At 33.8% G+C, this 21,895-nt stretch overlaps 1 protein-coding gene across 5 annotated transcripts in view; it reads left to right on the top strand.

Annotated features, from left to right (window-relative positions):
- ATRNL1 (attractin like 1) overlaps positions 1 to 21,895 on the top strand; it is a 1,155,405-nt gene that overhangs the window by 40,650 nt on the left and 1,092,860 nt on the right. For all 5 annotated transcript variants that reach the window (XR_012487055.1, XM_074295693.1, XM_074295689.1 and 2 more), the window contains exons 2-4: positions 9,188 to 9,271; positions 11,257 to 11,370; positions 20,912 to 21,040. Coding sequence is in view for 4 of the 5 variants with exons in the window: in XM_074295693.1 (XP_074151794.1) it covers positions 9,188 to 9,271; positions 11,257 to 11,370; positions 20,912 to 21,040 (327 nt within the window). In the remaining variant the exon portion in view is untranslated. The remainder of the gene's footprint in view (positions 1 to 9,187; positions 9,272 to 11,256; positions 11,371 to 20,911; positions 21,041 to 21,895) is intronic.

Here is a 21,895-nt window from a genome sequence, read left to right on the forward strand (position 1 = left end):
CTTTTAAGATTTTCTTTTAAATATAGGCCAAAGTGGTATGCAAGATTCCAAAAGATCATTGGACTCTTGAAAGAAAGATGTGTATTAGCAATATCAATGGAAGTTTAAAATAGTAGAAACCTTGTATATGCTTTTGGTCTGTAATGTAGATCACTAATTTTGGAAGATTCATGATTCTTAGCCCTCATGCATTGCTGCTGTAGACCCACTAACTGGGGATATCACTATGAATGCATTAATGAAGGGCTTGGTTGAAATGTTTTTTCAGGGGATTTATAATGTATGGCAAAGAAAAATTTGAGGAAATTAATCTCCTTATGAGGCAATTGCTAAAACAAGCAGTTGAAAAGATTTATCAATTATGTTCTTTCTGTTATATTTCTTCCTTCCCTTCCTTTTATTCCCACAGGGTACCCTTGATGATCCATTTAAAGTATGTTTTAAACATGCAGACTGTATCAAGATGGTTTGTTTTGTCTCTTCTAACTAAAATGGATTGTTGCTATGTATATAGTAGGAATGGATCTGTTAAATATAGGCCATATCACTTATTCACCTACATACCATAGCAATCTCTGAGGAGCTTCTGGAAGGAACTATCAAAGGGGGGGAGCACAGTGATGTGTTTCTAAAAGCTATTGGGTTTAAGAAAAAGGAATTGCATCATTTCTCTCCATTCTCTACATAAACATTTCTTAAACCAAAATTGATGACTAAAGTTAATTAAAGATTTTTTTGAATTTCTTGGAGCAAGCTGGGAAGGACAAGAAAGAGGCTAGGGTAAAAGTCTGCTGTTCCTTAGACCATTGTAACACTACTTCTCCATTTCTTTCTCTGTCTCTATCTCTTTCCCTTCCCTTTATCCCTTTCCCTTTCTTTCTCCCCCCTTCTCTTTCCCTCTTCCTTCTCCTTTTTCCTTTCTTTCCTTCTCCCCCTCTCCTTTCTTTCCACAATTAAAATGATACTTTGGTGAGGGAATTAAGAAAGCTAGAGACTGAAGGGTAACTAACCATTGCTGCCTGACCTAGAATATATGTCCTTCAGTGAGAATGTTTATCATGTTTTCTACCCTTTTAGGGACTGAATTGGAAATCTCTTATCGGTGGAAACTTTAGCTACTTTGTGTAGCTTCTCTATGGAAAAATTTAGGCATTAGTCATACTATTAAATGTAAATTTATCAACTTGAAATTAGCAATAGGTCCCCTTCTCACAACTTGTATATACTGTTGTTTTATTATGGAATTTATGATAGGGTTTTATTTAATAGATTTTGTTGAGTTTCATGTACTTTCATTTCTGGTAGTTACTGTGGGCCATGCTAAATGGCTTTTGAATAGCCTTTATCAACTAAGATCATAAATATGAGGTATTGCCATCCAACTGGTACTTTAGCAGAAATAACTGAAGACCACAAAAGCTTATCGGAATCATGAGTAAATGAGATTACTGAATTACCCTTTGATGCTTTAAAGTGTGGCTAGGAATCTGATGGCATATAGTTTAAAATTCTGATCTTTAATAGGACAGTCTCACTTTTTAATGTATTGCTCTCTTATCTGGTTACTTTGCTAGAATTTATTGGGCAAGAACTCATTGACTTGGCTAATTCTTTATTTTCAATATCTATTTAACCTGATCATCAAGCACAATTTGCCTTTACTCTGCAAGGGAGGTATCTTGCTTTTGTTGTTTTACTTCTGTGGAATATTAATATTCCTTTCATATGTCTCAATTTAGTAGTTCAATGAAATCTAAGATTAATTTCTCTTTATTGCATTTATAATATATTTGTGAGCTCAAATTTTGAGGAGATTGTGGAGACTGAATCCTTTGTTAGAAGTAATGGAGACCCAAGGTTAGGCTATTAAGTTTGATTGACATTCAGGGACCTATCAAAACTTGAGTTTTAAGGAGTCTTATGGCAGGGTCCAAGTAGGACATTCTTTTACCAATAAAAGATAAACTTTGGACTTTAAATCATGCATAGTCAGTCAGGAGTCTTAGCATTTAATAGGAGTGTTTGAGATCTGGCAACAATACAGCTCCTACCCTAGTACTAATAAGGCAATAGAAAAAGGCTCATGACCAGCAACTTGTTTTAATAAAGTCAAACCAGACATACAACATGATATTCTGTTGGCATATTATCTTCTTATCCTTAGCACCCATCATCACCCATCATCATCCTCTCAACTCATGTGATTCATGAGGTTTATATGTAGGAGAGGATACAGTTTGGTTTCATGTTCAGTATAGCAAGCTTCCTTTCTCAAAGACCCTTGTTCTCCATTAAGAGGCTGGTTTAATCCTGAAGGGCTCAGGTACATAATCCATTTGCTCCACTCCAGAGTAAAATCCCAGGAAAATCTCTAAAGCAAAGCTTAGTTATGGCTAATGTTTAGGATCTTCTTAAGATTTTGATTATAGGTTCTTTTCTTTTTTTAAAAAAAGTATCCAATTTATAATGTGGATATCAGATATAAACAACTTTGCTTCTTTCATTACAGAAAATGTTAGACATATAAAAGAATTCAAGAGCACACATAAACCAAAATAGAACACATAAATCTTACAAAATAGACTGTTATATTCATTATCTTCCCTAAGGAAAACATATCTTGGTCTTTCTTTAGTTGACTAATTACAAGATTATCTTTGTGGCAATCTCTTCTTCCACACTTTCCTTTTGGTTAACTGGTAATAGTTTTATGCATCAAGCTGGAAAACTTTTCAGGATACCTAATCGCTGGTCTGTGTTTAGGAATGGATACAAAGCAGAAGAAACAGTTGACCAGGGCTTCAGGATTGACCAGGCAAGCATGTGTTCCTGCTGCTGTGTTTATAAGCCAGCATTGCCACTGAGAGAGAGAGATAAGGAGGGAATTCACTCTCCTTATAGGAAGTCCAATGGAGTGAAAGTGTATGCACTGACAAAAAGGCCCAAAAGGGAGAGGCAGATCCTTTCTCTTCAATTTTCCTGTAGATCACAGACTATGTCATAGAAAACAATTTGCCATTTGTCTTCAATATAACGTGACAGGCAGGGCCCAGGGGCTAGTCTTCCCTATTACATGAGATGTCCTCTAGTTTAATGGTCAAAGATTCCTGAGTGTACTCTCCATGTTCTGTCACAAAAGCATCATAATAGAGAATGTGATTTTTAATTTGAGTTGTAAAGTTTTTAAAAATAATATTTTTAAAATCTGTTTTCACACACAATCAGTTCCTTCTCTGGGTTTAGATAGGATTTTTCATCATAAGTCCTTCAGAGTAGTTTTGAATCATTGTACTGCTGAGAATAGCAAAGTCATCTTGCTATTTTGCTATATTGTTATTTTGTAATATTTGCTATATTGACAGCTGGTCACCCTAGAACATTGGTATTACTTTGTATACAATATATTTCACTTTCCCTGAATTCATGGAGGACTTTCCAGATTATTTTCCTAGGGCATTCTGTTTATCACTTCCCATAGAACGACATTATTTCTTTATATGCACATAACACAATTTATTTAGCCATTCCCCAATTGATGGGCATCCCTTTAATTTCCAATTCTTTGACCTGAGAAGAGAGGTGCTACAAACATTTTTGTATATATAGGTACTTTCCCCCTCCCCCTTTTAAAAAATCTCTTTTGATATTCATGCCTAATAGTGGCATTGTTAGGTCAGATATGCATGAAATTATAGTCCTTTGGGCAAGATCATATCTTTTAGTCATTTATCAATTGTGACATAGCTCTTTTTTAAAAAAAAAATTATTATTATTATTTTATAAATTTGACTCGGTTCTCTCTGTATTTGAGAAATAAGGCCTTATCAAAGAAACTTGTCTGAAAATTCTTTTTAAAATTACTATTACTATTTCCCTTTATTTATTCTGTACTCTCTCTTTTCACCCTGCTTATCCTTAAAAAGTGTTTTGCTCCTGACCATTGCCTCCACAGTATGTCCTCTCTTTTGTCACACACTGCCTTCCCGTATCCCATTCCCCGGATTTTCCCACAGGGTAAGATGGATTTCTATACCCATAATGAGTGTCTATGTTATTTCCTTTTTAAACCAATTCTGATGAGAATAAGGTTCATGCATTCTCCCTCTCCTTCCCCTCTTCCTTTCCACTGTAAAACCTTTTTCTTTCCTCTTTTTTTTAATTAATTAAAACTATTCCACTCCTTACTTTCTGTTTATCTCAATGCATTCTTCTCTTCCCCCTTAATTTCATAATTTTAAAAATATATCATCTAGGTGGCGCAGTGGATAGGGCATCAGCACTAAAGTCAGGAGGACCTGAGTTCAAATCTGACCTCAGACACTTAACACTTCCTAGCCGTGTGACCCTGGGCAAGTCACTTAATCCCAATTGCCTCAGCAAAAAAAAAAAAAAAAAAAAAAAAAAAAAATTAAAAAAAAAACAAATTTTTTCTATTTGTCTCTGGTCTTTTCATCATGAATCTTTAAAAAGTCTCTGTTTTAATAAATGTCTAGCTTTTCCTCTGAAGGATTATACTCAATTTTTCTGGGTAGGTGTTGTAATCCTATCTTCACTGCTTTCTGGAATATCATATTATAAGCCCTCTGGTCTTTTAATATAGAAGCTTTTAATGTGGAATCTTGTGTTATCCTGACTGTGGCTCTACTATACTTGAATTCTTTCTTTCTGGATGCTTGTAATATTTTCTCCTTGACCTGGGAGTTCCAGAATTTGATTATAATATTCCTGAGAGTTTTTATTTTGGCATCTGTTTCAGGAGGTGATTGGTGGATTCTTTCAATTTCTATTTTACCTTTTAGTTCTAGAATATCAAGGCAGTTTTCCTTGATAATTTCTTGAAAAATGATGTCCAGGTTTTTTTTTTTTTTTTTTTTTTTTTTTTTTTTTTTTTTTTTGAACATGACTTTCAGGTAGATCAAAAATGTTAAAATTATCTCTCCTGGATCTATTTTTCAGGTCAGTTGTTTTTCCAATGAAATCTTTCACATTTTTTTTCTAATTTTTAAATGTTTTTGTTTTGCTTTATTGTATCTTGATTTCTCATCAATTAGTCATTAGCTTCCTGAGCAAATTTTCCTCAATGACTTTTTGTACCTTCTTTCCCAGTTGGTCATTTTGCTTTTTAAGACATTCTTCTTCTATTAGCTTTTTTATATTTCCTTTTGCACTACTCTAAATTTTTTAAAATAAAATTTTCCTCTATCTCTCTTACTGTCTTGGTTTTCAAAATTCTTTTTTGAGCTCTTCCATGGCTTGATCCCAATTCTTATTTTTCCTGGAGGCTTTGGATATAGGAGCTTTGACTTTGTTATCATCTTCTAAGTGTGTGCTTTGATGCTTATCACAATAACTTTCAGTGGTCAGAACTCTTTTCTGTTGTCTACTCATTTTCTTAAACTATTACTTGGCTTTTAATTCTTTGTTAAAGTAGGACCCTGGTTCCCAAATGGAGGATGCACTATCTCAAGCTTCAGGGGGTGTATGCAGTGGAATCAGACCATAAGCACCCTTTTCTGCCCTGCATGTGTTAGGAGTGTCCCTTCGCCATTGTAGCTGTAAGATCTAGTCTGCTAAAGCAATAGACTCCTGCTTTGCTGATGTGGAAGTTGTGCTGAGGCTGTGCTGACGTAGCCTATGCAGGGACTGCATGTTCAACTCCCACCCTGTAGCCACAGACCCTCTCTGCTGACCTTGAAGCCATCAGCACTTCAGTTGATTCAGAGATCCTCCCTTGTCAGGGCTGGGGCTGGGGCTGTGCTGCTGTGGCTTGCTTTGAGGTTGAGCCCTGGGCTCCCATCTTGGCTCAAAAGACTTTTTCTGCTGACCTTCCAGGTCCTCTTGGTGTCTCTGGGCTGAGAGGTCTGGAAGCCACATGGTGCTGGTGATTCACTGATTGGGGCCACACTGGCTTGGCCTGTACCAGGACTGCATATGAACTCCCACCCTGGTATCTCAGACCTTTTCTGCTGAGCTTCTTCTTCTTCTTCTTCTTCTTCTTCTTCTTCTTCTTCTTCTTCTTCTTCTTCTTCTTCCTTCTTCCTTCTTCCTTCTTCCTTCTTCCTTCTTCCTTCTTCCTTCTTCCTTCTTCCTTCTTCCTTCTTTCTTCTTCTTCTTCTTCTTCTTCTTCTTCTTCTTCTTCTTCTTCTTCTTCTTCTTCTTCTTCTTCTTTCTTCTTCTTCTTCTTCTTCTTCTTCTTCTTCTTCTTCTTCTTCTTCTTCTTCTTCTTCTTCTTCTTCTTCTTCTTCTTTCTTCTTCTTTTTTTTTTTTTTAAGGATACATTTACTATTTCTTCCTTACTGCATTTGAGTTTGAGGTTTTTATGTCCTAATATATGGTCAATTTTTGCATAGGTTCCATAAACTGCTGAAAAGAAAGTGTATTCCTTTCTGTCTCCATTTTTACCTATCATATCTAACTTTTTTTTTTTTTTTTTTTTGAGGCTGGGGTTAAGTGACTTGTCCAGGGTCACACAGCTAGGAAGTGTTAAGTGTTTGAGACCAGATTTGAACTCGGGTCCTCCTGAATTCAAGGCTGGTGCTCTATCCACTCTGCTGAGCTTCTAAGTAGCCTTTGGCTGGAAAATGTTCTATTCCCTCTTTTTGAGTGTTCTGATACTCTAAAAATCATTATTTAAAGGAATTTGGAGTGTTATGGGGGAGAGGTTGGGTAAGTTCCTGCCTTTACTCTGCTATCTTCGCTCAACTTCCCCCCTGGAATAATAAAAGAAATGAGATAAATTTATCTGATTAAGCATATCCAGATTTACATAACATAGTGTTAAAGTGACCATTCTGATGACACTTTGTGGTTGTTCAAAATCCCGGTTTTGATGCTTACCTGTGTCACTTTGGGCAGGTCACTTTACTTTTTAGGGTTTCAGTTCTCTCATATCTAAAATGAGGTAGTTGAATTTGATAGCCTTCAAGGTCCCTTTGAGAGTTAAATCAATTACTTTAATGTGAATCCCTGCTAGGAAAATAAAAAAGTGAGCAGCTTCACATTTCCTTATTGCATAAAATTAACAAGAAGAAAAATCCACATTTTTTTGGTATACAGTTCCAATAGAAACATAAGAAGAAAATAGAACTTGAGAAATTCCTTTCAGTTTCCAAGAAATCTATTTTGTATTTTCTAAGTATGATTCATCTGGTCTATGTATAACAATTAAACAATCATCTTTAGTTACTTTTATGATAGATATAATTATCCAATAAATCAAGATCTGTTCTGAATCATTATTGATTATAACATTATAACTCACTTTGTGTAGTACTTCAAACTTTTCAAAATATTCATTTGGCCTTCATAATAATTCTGAATTGTATTTACTATAGTTATTATCCTTATTTTCCAATGACTATTTTCCATTTTACAGTTGAGAAAATGGGTTCAGCTAGCTGAAGTTTAAACTTGACTATAGTTATATAACTAGTTTCTAATGGGGAATTTTAATTCAGGTCTCATCTGACATTATCATGCCCATATTGGTGCAAGCCCTCAACATCTCAGGCCTGGACTATTGCAAGAACCTTCTGGCTGATCTTGTTTCAAGTCTCTTCCCATTTCAGTCCTCTATTTAGCTGTCAAAATGATCTTCCCTAAGCACTGCACTGACCAAGGTACTTCCTTACTCAATAAACTCCAGTGGCTCTTTGTCATCTCCAGGATCAAATATAAAATCATCTGTTTGGAATTAAAAGTCATTCTTAACCTGCTCTTCTCAGCCTACCTGGTTTTCTTATATCTTACTTTACTCCATATATACTATAATGCAATAGCACTGACTTTCTTGATGTCCTTGCACAAGATACTCCATTTCTTCATTGGACATTTTTATGGCTGTCCTCCATGTCTCTCTTTCCTCATTCCTATTTTTCAACTTCCCTTCAAGTCTCATATAATATTTTACGTACTATAAGAAACCTATTCTATTCCAGCTTAATTAGAATGCCTTTCCTCTGTTGGTTATCTTTTATAATTCCTTTTCCTGTCTTGTTTATGTAAAATTGTTTGCAATTCATCTTCCCATTAAACTGTGAGCTTTTTGAAGGCAGAAAATTTTTTTTAAAATAAAAGTGAAAAAAACAAAAAACAAAAACAACCACCTTTTCTTTGTATCTCTAGCCTTTAGCCCAGTATCTAAAATATAATAAGTGTTTAATAGATATTTATTGACTGATTCCAAATTTGGTACTCTTTGTACTACATTCACTTCTGTTACTTATTAATGATATGAAAGATGATGCACAGACTAAGTACTGCACTTATTAAAATAATTTTATTTAAAGGATGGAACAAGAAATTATTCTTAAATTTTAAGAGTTACAGAATAAAAAATAACATGATAAACTTCATAGAAAAAAGATTTAAGAGGGAGATCTAAGAATATTGATATGATTTGCCTTCAAATTCATCACATTTTTATCAGAAATTGGTGAAAATTTGTATTAGAAACAGTGATGAAAGAAGAGTTATAGTAGATGAGTGATTCATACATCCAGAATAGACACTGAATTTTTGTCTTTTTGATCTGAAACTGTTATTTAATTGATGTGAGGACATGGTATGGTAAATCCTTCCATTTTTATGCAGTTAAGTTTATAGTTATAATTGCCTAGGGCATCAAGAAGTTAAGTGACTTGTCTAGTATCTCCCAGTTACTGTGTCAGAGGTAGGATTTGGAAACAAGTTTATCAGATTTGTGGATTAAAAAATTAAATCATACAAAATGTCTTTCTAGATTAAATCACTGCTCTATTCCACTAAGCATTTTGTTTGTATTTTAAAATGTTTTAAAATATTTATCATAAATGTAATATATCATATTAAGTATATCATATGCACTATACATCAGTGCAAATAATCAGTTATTGTTAAAGCTTAATAATTTTATGTACTTATTAATCATGCAACACTTTCTGTTAAAAAAAACAGACAAAACCAGAAAACAATAATCAAACCAGTCAACAAACATTTATTATGTATCTACTGTATGCTAGTTACTGTGCAATGGGAATACAAGACAAAAATAGATCAGTCCCTGCTTTCAGATTTTGTTGATGGATATTTAATTTTTAATTATTGTTATAGTTTTTTATCTTGATGAGTAAATATATTATTCAACAGTATCTTTTCCAAACACCTTTAAACTTATTTGATAGTTTTATAATTTGATTTTCTCTTCTAGGTTAACAGAGCCCTCTGGATATTTAACAGATGGACCAATTAACTATAAATACAAAACTAAATGTACATGGCTAATTGAAGGCTAGTAAGTATACATTTTGAGTTGTAGACTTGCTATATTATTGCATGGTAAATGAGAAGCAAGTAAAATAGATCAATATTAAAATGTCATAGTGTAAAGACTACACAGATGAAATGTCTGATTCTGATTCAAATTCTGACAGTTTAGAAATGTAACTACAAACAATTTTTAAATTTATCATGCTGTCATTAATTTTCTGGTTTTTAATGGTAAAATATAAATTAATTCATGTGTTATAGTATAATTTTTTTTCCTACATGTTCTTCTGTATTTCAAATTCCCTTGTAATAGAGTTAAAAGGTGGAAGATCAATTCTTGAGTTGCTTAAAAGACCTTAGTATGGTGCTTTCTGGATTAAAAAAAATTAAATTGTACAAAGTGTACAAAGTTAGATTAAATCACTGATCTATGCCATTAAGCATTTTGTTTGTATCTTAAAATGCTTATTATTATATAATATGTAATACTATACATCAATGCAAAAATCAGTTATTGTTAAAACTTAATTCTGTATACTTACTAAATAGTAATTTATATAGTTCTCTTTAATCTGTCTACAGATGCAGAATAATGTTTTAGGAAAATAGGTATTTTTGAAAAGTGCTAGGTAAAAAAAATTAAAAACCATTTTATTTGATTTTCTCTCTCTTTTTTCCTTATGTGTCATTGTTCACCATTTACCTTCCCCAAATAAAAGATCTCTCTTATAACAAACATGTACAATATCACAAAACAAATTAAGATATAAGCCCTTAGAATGAAGATCAGCTATGTACCTCTAATACTTCATTTCTCTACCAAGAGGTACAAAGAAAGTATCCTTGACCATTAGTCTTTTGAAGTCATAATTGGTTGCTCCTTTTTTTTTTTTTTTTTTTTTTTTTTTTTTTTAGGTCTTTGAGATTTGTTTTACCTTCTTTTGTTCTGAAAAATTTTCTCTTAATTTTGGTTCCTTTACTTTTAGTTTATATCAGTTTTTCCATATAATTCTTAATCTGTCATATTAATAATTTCTTATGCTGCAATAAAGTTCTATGAGATTCACATAGCCATTTACCAATTTATGAGCACCTGTCAAATTTTCAGTTCTTTGCCACAAAAGAAAATTCATCATCCCATCTATGACAGTGGTGTAGTGGAACCAAGAGGATTTTTAGGAGAGAATGTTTTTATTATTTTTGTGTTATTGTCTGAATTGGGGCATTTGTAACTTCCCTTTCTGTGAATTTTTAAAAGTCTTTCTTGAAGTTTATATTTTAGAACTTTGTCTTCTTGGAGTAATGACTATTAGAAGAAATAATTTTCTTTTTATTTGTTCTAATGGAGTTGTTCAAGGTTTAAGGGATGCTACTTAATTTTTTGTGAATTACATTTGGTATTTCTGTCTCTCAATTCATTGATTTATCAAGTGGCACAACAGGTTGGCTACTAGAACTAAAATTTGTTAAGTTTTTGTGACATTTCTTCAGTGAAAAGAGTTACATAGAAATTTATAACATCATAAAATTTTAAATACATTTATTTGCATAATTTTAGAAATCAATAGAGATATTTAATTATGTTCTTGCATTTATTTGATAGTTTTTGGAGTCATTCACTAGTTTTTGAAATTTGTGCCAGTGAACCGTTAAAATTATTAACTTCCATGACTTCTTACTTAACTTTTAAGAAAATGGTTGTTATATTTCTCTTATTTTAAGAAAAGAGTGCTTAGAAAGACAACTATTGTATAATTATACAAAATGTAAAAAACAATTTTAATCTGAAAAGTAATTTTGAAAAGAACTATGTAATGAAAAACCATTAAATTTTTATTTCTACATGAATTAAGTGATTTGAAGAGTTATTTTTAAATTTGTTTACAATATAGTATTTGATATGAATTTAGTCATTTGGTGGCAAATGATTTGATATTGTTACAGCTCTGCTAACTGTAGTATTTCATTATCGAATCAATTAATCCTGAACAAATTTAATTTTTTTTCTAGTCCAAATGCAGTCTTAAGATTAAGATTCAATCATTTTGCTACAGAATGTAGTTGGGACCATATGTATGTTTATGATGGAGATTCAATATATGCACCTTTAATAGCTGTGCTTAGGTGAGTAGTGATGTTATGCTTTTATGTTTCTATAAATTGAACAATTAGCTATAAAAATTCAGCTTGTTATAATTGTACAAAATATGCCCCAAATAATTAAACATATTTCTGCATTCAAATTCTAAACAATAGATATATTATATTCCTACTCCTTTACTATTGCATGTAAGTAATAATTCTTAAGTTGTGAAACACTGAAGGAGAAAATAGAAGTGTTATATTATCTTCAGGCAAATAAAATTTAATTAAATTAATACTAAATGTTAGGCACCGAATTTAAGTATTGGGAGATATATATATATATATATTTTTTTTTTTTTTATTAATGGATTTATAAAGTTTAAAAAGTTTGATGTTAATCTTTCTTTTTATTCTGCTCTAATTTTTTAATAAACTACCTCTACTGAATGTTTCTCTTAAAAAGAAAAACAGTTAAGCAAAATCATATAATATGGATTGAACTTGCCAGTATATGCAACATTATGTTGTTCCTTACCTCCCCAATGAGAAGGAAATATGTTTAATCATTTGTCTCTGGACACTGAAATAAGTAACACTTCAATTGTTTTCTAATATATTGTTGTTTATACCAGTGGTATCAAATTCAAATAGAATTGAGCCCACTAAACTGGACATCCCTGTGGTTAGAACATATTATATTAACATAATATTATTATCTATTATATTTTCATTTATTTTGTTAAATATTTCCCATTTACATTTTATTCTAGTTTAGGCTATATTTACTGGTGGATCATGAGCTGTGTGTTTGACAGCTCTGATTTCTGTTACCATAATGATTATGTTCCTTATTCTTTTTCTGCTTACTCTGATCTAATTTAGTTTCCACAAGTTTTCTTATGTTTCTTTGAATTTTTATTATTAATTTTTTTCTTACAGTCTAGCATTAGGCTACTACATTCATATGCTACAGTGAGATGGACATTTTTATTTTTTATTTATTTATTTTTTTGCTACTAAAAATGTGCCACTATGAACATTTTGGCATATATAGGGTTTTTTAATCTCTGTGTAGCAGTGGAATTAATTTACTTATGGATTGCTCTGAACAAAATTTTCATCACTAAATGAAGACATTTGGATGAATAGGTTGTGATCTGAATAGTTGAAACAGACTGTTTATATCACTGGTAAGAGATTTATAAAAATCTAGAAGTTATTAGATAGTGCTTTTATTTCTTTGGAAAAAAATTTCTTGAGAAAAAAGGGGAGATATAACCAAGTTAAGAAATGTTTTGTTAATATCTGTATTCATTTTATTTCCTAGTGAAATGAGAAAAGTTTAGTTCTTTCATTATTAGTGATGGATTAATGAAAAAGTTTTTATTAAATACTTACTATATGCAAAGCATTGTGCTAAGCACTGAGGCTAGGTCATAGGGATGGGATTGAATTGTGATTTCATTGTTATAGGGGAAAAAAGGCAGGTGTCCCACTGCCATTTCCAATCATCCTGATCTATATTTTGCCTCTGGATCTAGATGGCTTCATAGGAGAAAAGAAGGCTGTTAAATGAACAGCCCTCCTTCACTTAAATTCAATTTACTTGTATGCCATATCATTACTTTCTTGATGTCACAGTCCTTTTTTGAGAAACAAAGAACAAACAACAACTTCTATGAGCAGAAATCAGAGCTGCCCTGCTAGGAACCCAATTGGAAATGGTCACAATTTTTTCCTTTCCTTTCCTTTTTCTTTCTCTTTCCTCTTTTACCTCTTCCTCTTTTCCTTTCCTTCTCTTTTTTCCCTTCCCTTCTTTCTGTCCACTTAGACTATCATACCTTTACCTGTGGGTGCTCTGCCCAAAGGAATTCAAATTTTGATCACTGAAACCTCAAGATATCTTGGGGTTTACAAGCTAGGACTATACCTTAAATTCAGATCACTCTGACTCTCATTGATTTACTAAGAATAGGTCCCAGGACAAGCCTCACTTGGTCATTGTTTGGGCCTCGATTGGCTCGGAGTAAATGTAAATAGCAATTGTTTCTGTTATGACCAGAAATCCTGATTCCCCTCCCGGATTGGTTTTTTCTTTTCTTTTTTCTTTCTTTTTGACTAGGTAAAAAAGATAATTCTCTGATACATTTCTTACCTAGCCTTAATCACTGATTGGGTATTGATTCAAACTAAGACCTGTTAAAAACTTTACCTAAAAAAAAGATCAAGTTTCTCCCACTGTACCCAGTGTATTTCTAGTCATCCTAATATATCTCTTGCCACTGGAACCCAGATGACTCTAGAGGAGAAAGGAAGGCTAGTGATTTTGCATAGCCCTCTCTCAGTTAAATTCAATTCACTTACATGTCATGTCATTTTCTCCCTGATGTCATGGTCCTTTCCACGAAAGAAGGACAAACAACAAAAAGAAGAACAAAATTGTTATAGGGAAATTGTAAAGGAGAAAAGTCCATATTCTAAGGCAGATTAGCACCATCTCTAAAACTTGTAGTCTTTGAAAGTTGTCTAGAGCATTGGTATCAAACTCAAATAGAAACTGGGGGTCACTAAACCTTACGTAATGAATGCTGTGGACCACATATTCACTAAGTTTTAAGATGTGATATTTTATTGTATTTTATTTGTTTAAATATCCTCCAATTGAAATGTAATCTGGATTAAGCTACACTCAGGAATGTTGTAAGTCACATATGGCCCAGTATTACAAGGTTAACTGACTTGCCCAGAGTCATATCTATTAGAGGCAAGATTTGAACCCACATCTAACTGCCTTTGAGTTGAGTTTGATTTCCACTTTTGGGGTGAAGGGTATGTTCATAGAAGACTAGTACCTCTGGTGTGAAGGCTGCTGTGGCCTTTTCAGGGCTGCTTTCTCCCTTGGTGTTTATCTGATATACCTAACTCTTACTTGTGGCTCCAGGAATCTCTTACAGGCATAGAATCCGTATCCTGGTAAGCCATTTGGACAGATAGACTAAACCAGATGGAGAGTAACCAAGGTGTCTCAAATCTTTGGTGAGTTGGGAAGCAGTTCTTGCAAAAGAACTAAGCAGATATGGCATACAAATATAGCCCCAAGGGAAACAAGTCTGGCAAAGGAAGGCCAGTTTATTCAAGTTGGAGATGGACACACCTGCAGTGTGGCTGCAGTGAAGGGGGATGTTGTAAAGCCAGTGTAGGTTTTGCAATCAAAACTAGTTGTATCAATATTTGTGTGCTTACCAAAAAGACTAAATCACAGGCTCATGACAATGCATTTGTCACTGGTAGGAAAAAGACATGCTACCATCACCAGTGCTAATTCTCCCATCATGTTGAATCCTGATAAGGTCAATGAAAAAATTTTGTGGAGACCTGGAGACCCTTATCATCAGTGTGCCAAAAGAGGACAAGCTAATAATTCTGAGTAACCTTAATGCTAGAGTAGGCTCAAGCTGCTAGACATGTCAGGGAGTCCTGGGGAGAAATGAAGTTGGAAACAGCAAGAGCAATGGTTACTTACTACTGAAAGCTTTTTTATCTCATGATTTTCCCATCACCAATACTGTATTTCATTTGCCTAAATGCAATAAAACTTCATAGATGTACCTTTACAGTAAACATTGGTATTTAATAACTATGTGATTGAAAAGAGAAGAAATAGACAGGATGGGAGAGTGACAAAGGTAATGTGGGTCTGAGTGTTAGACTCATCGTAGATTTATACTTTCCAAGCTAAATATTCGAATTCAACAAAAGCAACAGCTCCAAGGCAAAATGACTTCCAGAAGAAAATAGTGTCAACAGATTAGAGCTCTTCTCTGAGCAGGAACAGTTTGTTGCTAGCTTGGAGGGAAAGTTGAGCCCACATACAGTTGGCATCAATGGAGCAGGAAAGAAGTGGACATACATCTAGATAAGAAATGATGAAAATTATGAGGAAATTCAGAAGCTACTAAATGAAAAATTAGAACTACACAGGGTTTACCAGCAGGATAGTTGATCTATCTCTGAGACAACATTTAATTCCATCAAAAGGCAAGTACAAGTGAAGCTTGATGAAATGCAGGATTTCTTGGCTCAGTAAGTAAGCAGATGAAATTCAGTTTTATGCTGATAGTAACAATCCAAAGTGATTTTGTGATACCCTGAAAACTATTTACGGGTCAAAGACCTGTGGTGCAACTCAGTGCTGATGAAGCCACATTGATTAGTGACAAGGACATGACCTAAAGAGATGGGCTGAACATTTCTATAGTGTTCTTATTAGACTGTCATCATCAATCAATGCTGAAACTAGTGACCATTTCCTTCAGGTTGAAGTCATTCCTTCCCTAGCTGGAATTTCAACAGAAGAAGAGATTTTGAATCCTAGTAGGCTCCTTTCATTTAGTGCTGATTGTGTTCCAAATGAGATTTATAAGATGTATGTGTGGGGGGAGAAGGTCCATTGCTCATACAAAAGCTGGCTGAAATTTTCCAGGTTATATGGCAAGAGGAGGTTATCCACCCAGAGTTCAAGGATGCTTATGTTGTCTATTTCTCGAAAAGGAAAAAAGAAGAGATTGTCCTGTTAAAATTACTCTCTCAGTCATTGCTGGCAAGATGTATTATTTGTCAGAGTATTATTTAATAGGCTGATCTTTCACTTGTAAGACGTTCACTTACCTGAGAGCCAGTGTGGCTTCAGAAAGGACCAGGGAGAAGTTAGCTTGGTGTTTTCTACCTGACACTCCTAGAGAAACACCACTAGCAGAACAGAGGTCTGTATATGACGTTTGCATATCTGACAAAAGACTTTGATATTGTTAATCATGAGATTTTATGGAAAACTATTAAAATTTGGTTGCCCAGAGAAATTCATCACAATTGTAGATCAATTTCACAACGGAATGCTTTCTAGCTTTTGGATACTGGATAATGCTCTTGTGCTTTCCCATCACCAGTAGATTCAAACAAGACTATATGTATCCTCTCATGCTTTTTAACATGATATTTTCAGGCATGTTGTCAAATGCCTTCAGTAAGGAAGAACATAGCATCAAGGTCAGCTTTTGCACTAATAGTAAAATTTTCAGCTTGGTTCATGATTTTTTATTTGTAGATGATTGGACACTCAGTGCAGCCTCTGAAGATTCAAGAAAGTGTGGATTGATCCTTTGTTGTGCATGCTAATTTTGGCCTAATAGTTAACAAGAAAACACACACATTCCATTAGCTAACACCACATACGTTATTGGAACCATAAGTTACAGTAAATAGAAAAGTTTTGAATACTATGCATAAGTTCGCTTATCTTGGAAGTATACTTTCTAAGGATGTACACATTGATAATGAGGATGGCACACTTACTACTGGTGCTAACTCAGGGTTTTAGTGATTCCAAAAGAAAGTGTGGGAGAGAAGAGATATTAGACTTATTATCAAACTGAAAGTCTACAAAGTTGTTGTGCTGACCTCACTGCTGTATGCCAGTGAAACCTGGATAAATATATTATATATAAATATATTATATATTATATTAAATATATTATATATAAATATATTATATATAAATATGCCATGCCAGGAAACTGAATCTTTTCCATTTCAAACATCAGGAAGATACTAAAGATCATCTACAAAGATACCGGACACTGAAATCCTTTCTCAAGATATACTGCCAAGAATTCAAACTGTACTGCAGAAACCACAACTCTGATGGGCTGGCCATTGTTTAAATGTCAAATGTGCACTTGTGGGGGAAAAAAAACAAACAAACAACAAACTACTTTATGGAGAATTCACATAAAGCAAGCACTCATATGGTAGTCAGAAAAAGCAATACAAGAATATTTTTAAGATTTTTCTTAAGAACTTTGGAATTGAACATGGGAAACACTGGTACAGGACCACCCTGCATGCCATACTCATAAGGTGCTGTGTTCCATGAGCAAAGCAGAATTGAAGCAGTTCAAAAGAAATATGAGATGCACAAATTTAGAAAAAAATTTTAAAAATCATATTCTTGGGTATACTTTATAACATGTTGGAACAACTATGTTTTAATTCTTTGCATTGCATTGATAATTTAAATACCAAATTCTGAAAAATTTTCCTCTAGACATGGTCTTTGTATCAGGAACACATAGGTTTGTTTTTCTTCTCTCACATTTTAAAACTTTATGATTTTGGGTAAGCCATTTAACCTTTAAATCTCTAGGCAGTTCTCTAAGATTATAAATTACTTAACAATTGCCAGACTATATTGATGGAATGAATTTTCTCTAAGTTCCTTATCAAAGTGAAATCATAGATCCAGACTTTAAATGCACATACTTATTTCTGTATGATTTCATTACAGTTTAGAGAAGTAATTTTTGAAGAAGTCAGCACATTTAGGAGAACCCAAAGTACCCAGAAACAAGTACAAATATGTACAAAGTAAATACAAAATAATTATGCAGGTAAATGGTATAGAGTGGTGAAAACACTGATAACTTATGGGATAGAGAGGGCAGTAGTCATCTCATGTAGGAGATGCTTGAATGGAGCTAAGAATTCCAAGAGGCAGAAGTGAGAAGGGAAGAGGCAAAGGGGATAGATCAACAGTCTGTTAATAATTGTGTAGGTAAGAAAGAAAACAAATGAAATAGGCCAGTTTCATTGAAACTTTGAGTATATAAGGATGAGCAAAGTGAAAAGCTGGAAAGAAAGGGTGGAATTGTATTATAAATGTTTTAGATGTAAAAGAGTCTTAATTTTATCTTCTAGGGTATATAAAGCAGATTCTTGAGCAAGGGTTTGTGACATTATCACACTTGTGTTTGAGGACTATTAATTTGGCAGCTTTATGGAGCATAGATTATAGAGCCAGAGAGATTGAAGGCAGTAAGACTAATTGGGAGGCTATTATTTAGACAAGAGGTGATGAGGAACTGATGTCTGTGTGAGTGGAGAAAAAAAGAATAGATTTAAAAGATGCTATTAAAAGATGAAAGAGATGTAGTAGCTGGCATGGGGAAAGTAGCACTCTATATCAAGAAGATATACACATGAGCCTGAATCTGGCAGCATGAATGAGAACATGTGAATGGAGTTATAAGAGCAATTTTCCAGTTATGAGATAACCTGACACCAGAGAGAGAGGATCAAACTTTTCCCCTTCAACTTGCAGACTCATTATCATCTTGTATTCTCAGGGAAAAATCTATTAAATCTTAGTAGGTAGATTAAGGGTAGATAAGAAATGAGGCAGAGAATTGCTTCTTTTACCTCGTCAAAAAAAAATCATCTGGGAGGGGAAGATCATCAGGGTTTCTGCCCAAACTGACACAATTGCTGTTTACATTCACTCTGAGCCAATCATGGCCCAAACAATGACCAAATGAGGCTTGGCCCAGGACCTATTCTTAGATGAAAACCAGAATGATTTGAGTTTAAGCCACGACCTTGCTTGTAAATCCCAAGATATCTTAAGGTTTTAGTGATCAAAATTTACATTCCTTTTTGGCAGAGAACCCACAGGTAAGAGTGTGATACTTTATGTGAATCAGGGGAAGGGAAAGAAAAAAGAAAAGTGCTCTGTTGCCAGACAGACTAGCTCCAGTTAGGTCCCCAGTGAGAGAAGCTTCGGTTTATACTCAGAGAGGTAGTTGTTTGTCCTTTGTTTTCAAAGAGGATCATGACATCAGGGAGGCAATGCCATGACATGCAAGTGAATTGGTTTGAGTGAAGGAGGGCTGTTCAGTTACCAGCCTCATTTTCTGTTGTAGAGCCATTTGGGTCCAGTGGCAAGATATAGATCAGGATGAGTGGAGATGGCCCTAGATGCAGTGAAAGACTGACCTTTTTTTTAAGATGAGGTATTTAACAGACCTGGGAGACCTGAGGGATTACTGAACAGGTTTCATTTTCACACCAGTCTAAAATGTCCCAAAATATCTCATTCAAGGTCCAAGTGTATTGGCCAGCAAAACTTGAGAAGCTCATCCTCCTGTTGAAAGTTATTTCCTTCTAGAAAGGCATAGCTTTGGGAAGTGTCTCCTACTGAGCAAACAGCTACCTGGAACTTTAAATAGTCATAAGTCACCAAGTCTAAGCAGTTCTCTAAGACTAGAAACAACCAGCTGAAGATTGTTCTTCTGGAACATGTGATCAGGAAAAGAAACACAAAATTGGAGATGAAGTTCAGCTTTCACTGTGATAATTTCTATAGCTACTACTGAGAAGGAAAATCACTTTTACCCTTTCCCCATATAAAACATTCTCTTTAAACTATATGTTAATATAGCAGGTGAAAATGACTTACTAGAGAGAGTTTCTACATTAGTGAAATTTTAAGTCTAAATTCTAAGACTATAACAGAAAATTCTTTCTACATTCAGAGAAGGAATGGAAATTGAATGTAAGTAAAAGCATACTATTTTCACTTTTTGTTTTTTCTTTCTCATGGTTTTCCCCTTTTATGCTGATTCTTCTTTCACAACATGACTAATATGGAAATATGATTAATATGACTATACAAATATAACATATCAAATTGTTTGCTATCTTAGGGATGGAAGAGGAAAAAGAAGGGAGAAAAATTATAAAAGTAAATGTTAAAAAGTAAAAAAAAGTCATAACTCTTGATCAGACCAATAAAATCTCAACTTGGCCTTCAGTGGTTCAGAGCTATCCTTTTATTCTTCCCTGATTGAGTTTCTGGTAATCTTTACAAAAGAACTATTTCATCTATCCTTTTTCTACTCAAGGTTTCTACTGTTGCATTTCTTGCCTAGTCCTTTTTGGTAGAGGAACTTGCCTTCTTCTAATACCAAGGCGTGAAGAATCACTTTTTAAAAATTATGTGCGTGGTCCTATGATAAATGCTGGAGATACAAGCAAAATGTAAAAACAAAATGTTTCTGCCTTTTCTTGACGCTTACATTCCAATTAGAATTGTATATGGAGGTGATGTACTTGCTGGAGGCATGGAAATCAGAAGCATATCCTGGAAGAGAAAAGATTTAAGGAGGGATATCATATCTACTTCAAATATTTGAAAGTCTATCCTATGGAATATATATTAGATTTATTCTTTTTTTCTTCACTTTGAGGGTAGAAATAGGATAAATGTAAAGATTTAGGCTGAACTTAAACAAATATATAATTGTTAGTGCTTTTTTCAAAAGTTTAAAATGCTTCCTCATATGGTAATCAGTATCTTACTGCAAATCTCATCCTTACTAGAAGTTGGGAACAGGAGGAGTAAAACTGTAAGGACTTATAGTATCAGCAATATGACTGTTAGTGAATTTTACTTGGGATGGAGGGAAAGTTAGCTGTGGAAATCTGCATTTTCATGGATAGATAGTAGTGGCATGGAAGAAGGAATTAAGACCCCCCAAATATCAAGTGGCAATGATTCAAGAAAGGATAAGGCATCAGAATTAAGATAATATTGTAGTTACTAGTCCAATAAGTGTTCCATATAACACTGTTGAATTGATCTTCCTTTTTACTGGTAACTTTAAATTAGTTTGTAAAATTTTTCAGGGATTATTAAAAATGACACATATAATTTATATATTTATTCTATTTGTTTGTTTATTTTTAGTGGCCTGATAGTCCCTGAAGTGCGGGGGAATGAAACAGTACCTGAAGTTGTTACTACATCTGGCTATGCACTGCTTCACTTTTTTAGTGATGCTGCATATAACCTAACTGGTTTCAACATTTTTTATTCGTAAGTATTTTTATTTAAATTCAGAATTTATTCTTGTCATTTGGGAACCCTGATTTTGGGGGGATTATTGCACCAGTAACATGTCAATGTCCTAGTTTAATGTTATAAAATTAAAACAATTTACAACAGAGGACTAAGACCATGTTGTTCCAGATCTTTGAATCTATTATTTGTTGTTGTTGAAAGTACATAAATATTTTCAAACTTTGAAGAAGAATTCTTATTCAAAAATTCTTTTGATGCCTCATTATAAAAGAGGGATGAATGTGGATTTTTTTAAGCTAAGGCAACAGATAGTTTTGTAGAATTCTAGTAAGCCAGAAAGGTTTGGAATAATGGTCTTTATGTAGCTTGTCAAATGGCAAGTACTCAAGATTTGAGAGACTCATCATGAGGTTGCCTGAAATTTGATGAATTTTTCCAGCTTCAATATCTCTAGAAGAATGTCTTCTGCCTTTTAGAGTGGGTTTGCCTATCTGGTGTTCCCACCGACAAAAACAAGCTTCTAGAGGTATAGAAGAAAGGGGAAAGAAAGAGTCAGGTTCCTGGATATGGCTATACAGAGAATACCAATACTTTTGTGAGTGCCAAAAACTCGCTGTGGAAAAGGACTGCTACTTCTGTGCCTGCCTTGTACAACTCAAGTTGTAGCAGGAAAATGTCATCAAGCATTACAGGGATGATTAGAAAGGAACCTCCTCATTTGCTTTAGGCCCCATCCCTGGGGGCCAGGAATACATAATTAAAGTACCACTAAACCAGGAATAATAATAAACTTCATCAGGTCAGCTATTGTTTCTAATCATGATTTAGTACAGAAATGGGAAGCATTATTATACCCTGATGGTCTGATTG

This window comes from Sminthopsis crassicaudata, chromosome 2, assembly GCF_048593235.1.
Source record: "Sminthopsis crassicaudata isolate SCR6 chromosome 2, ASM4859323v1, whole genome shotgun sequence".
Taxonomy (NCBI): Eukaryota; Metazoa; Chordata; class Mammalia; order Dasyuromorphia; family Dasyuridae; genus Sminthopsis; species Sminthopsis crassicaudata.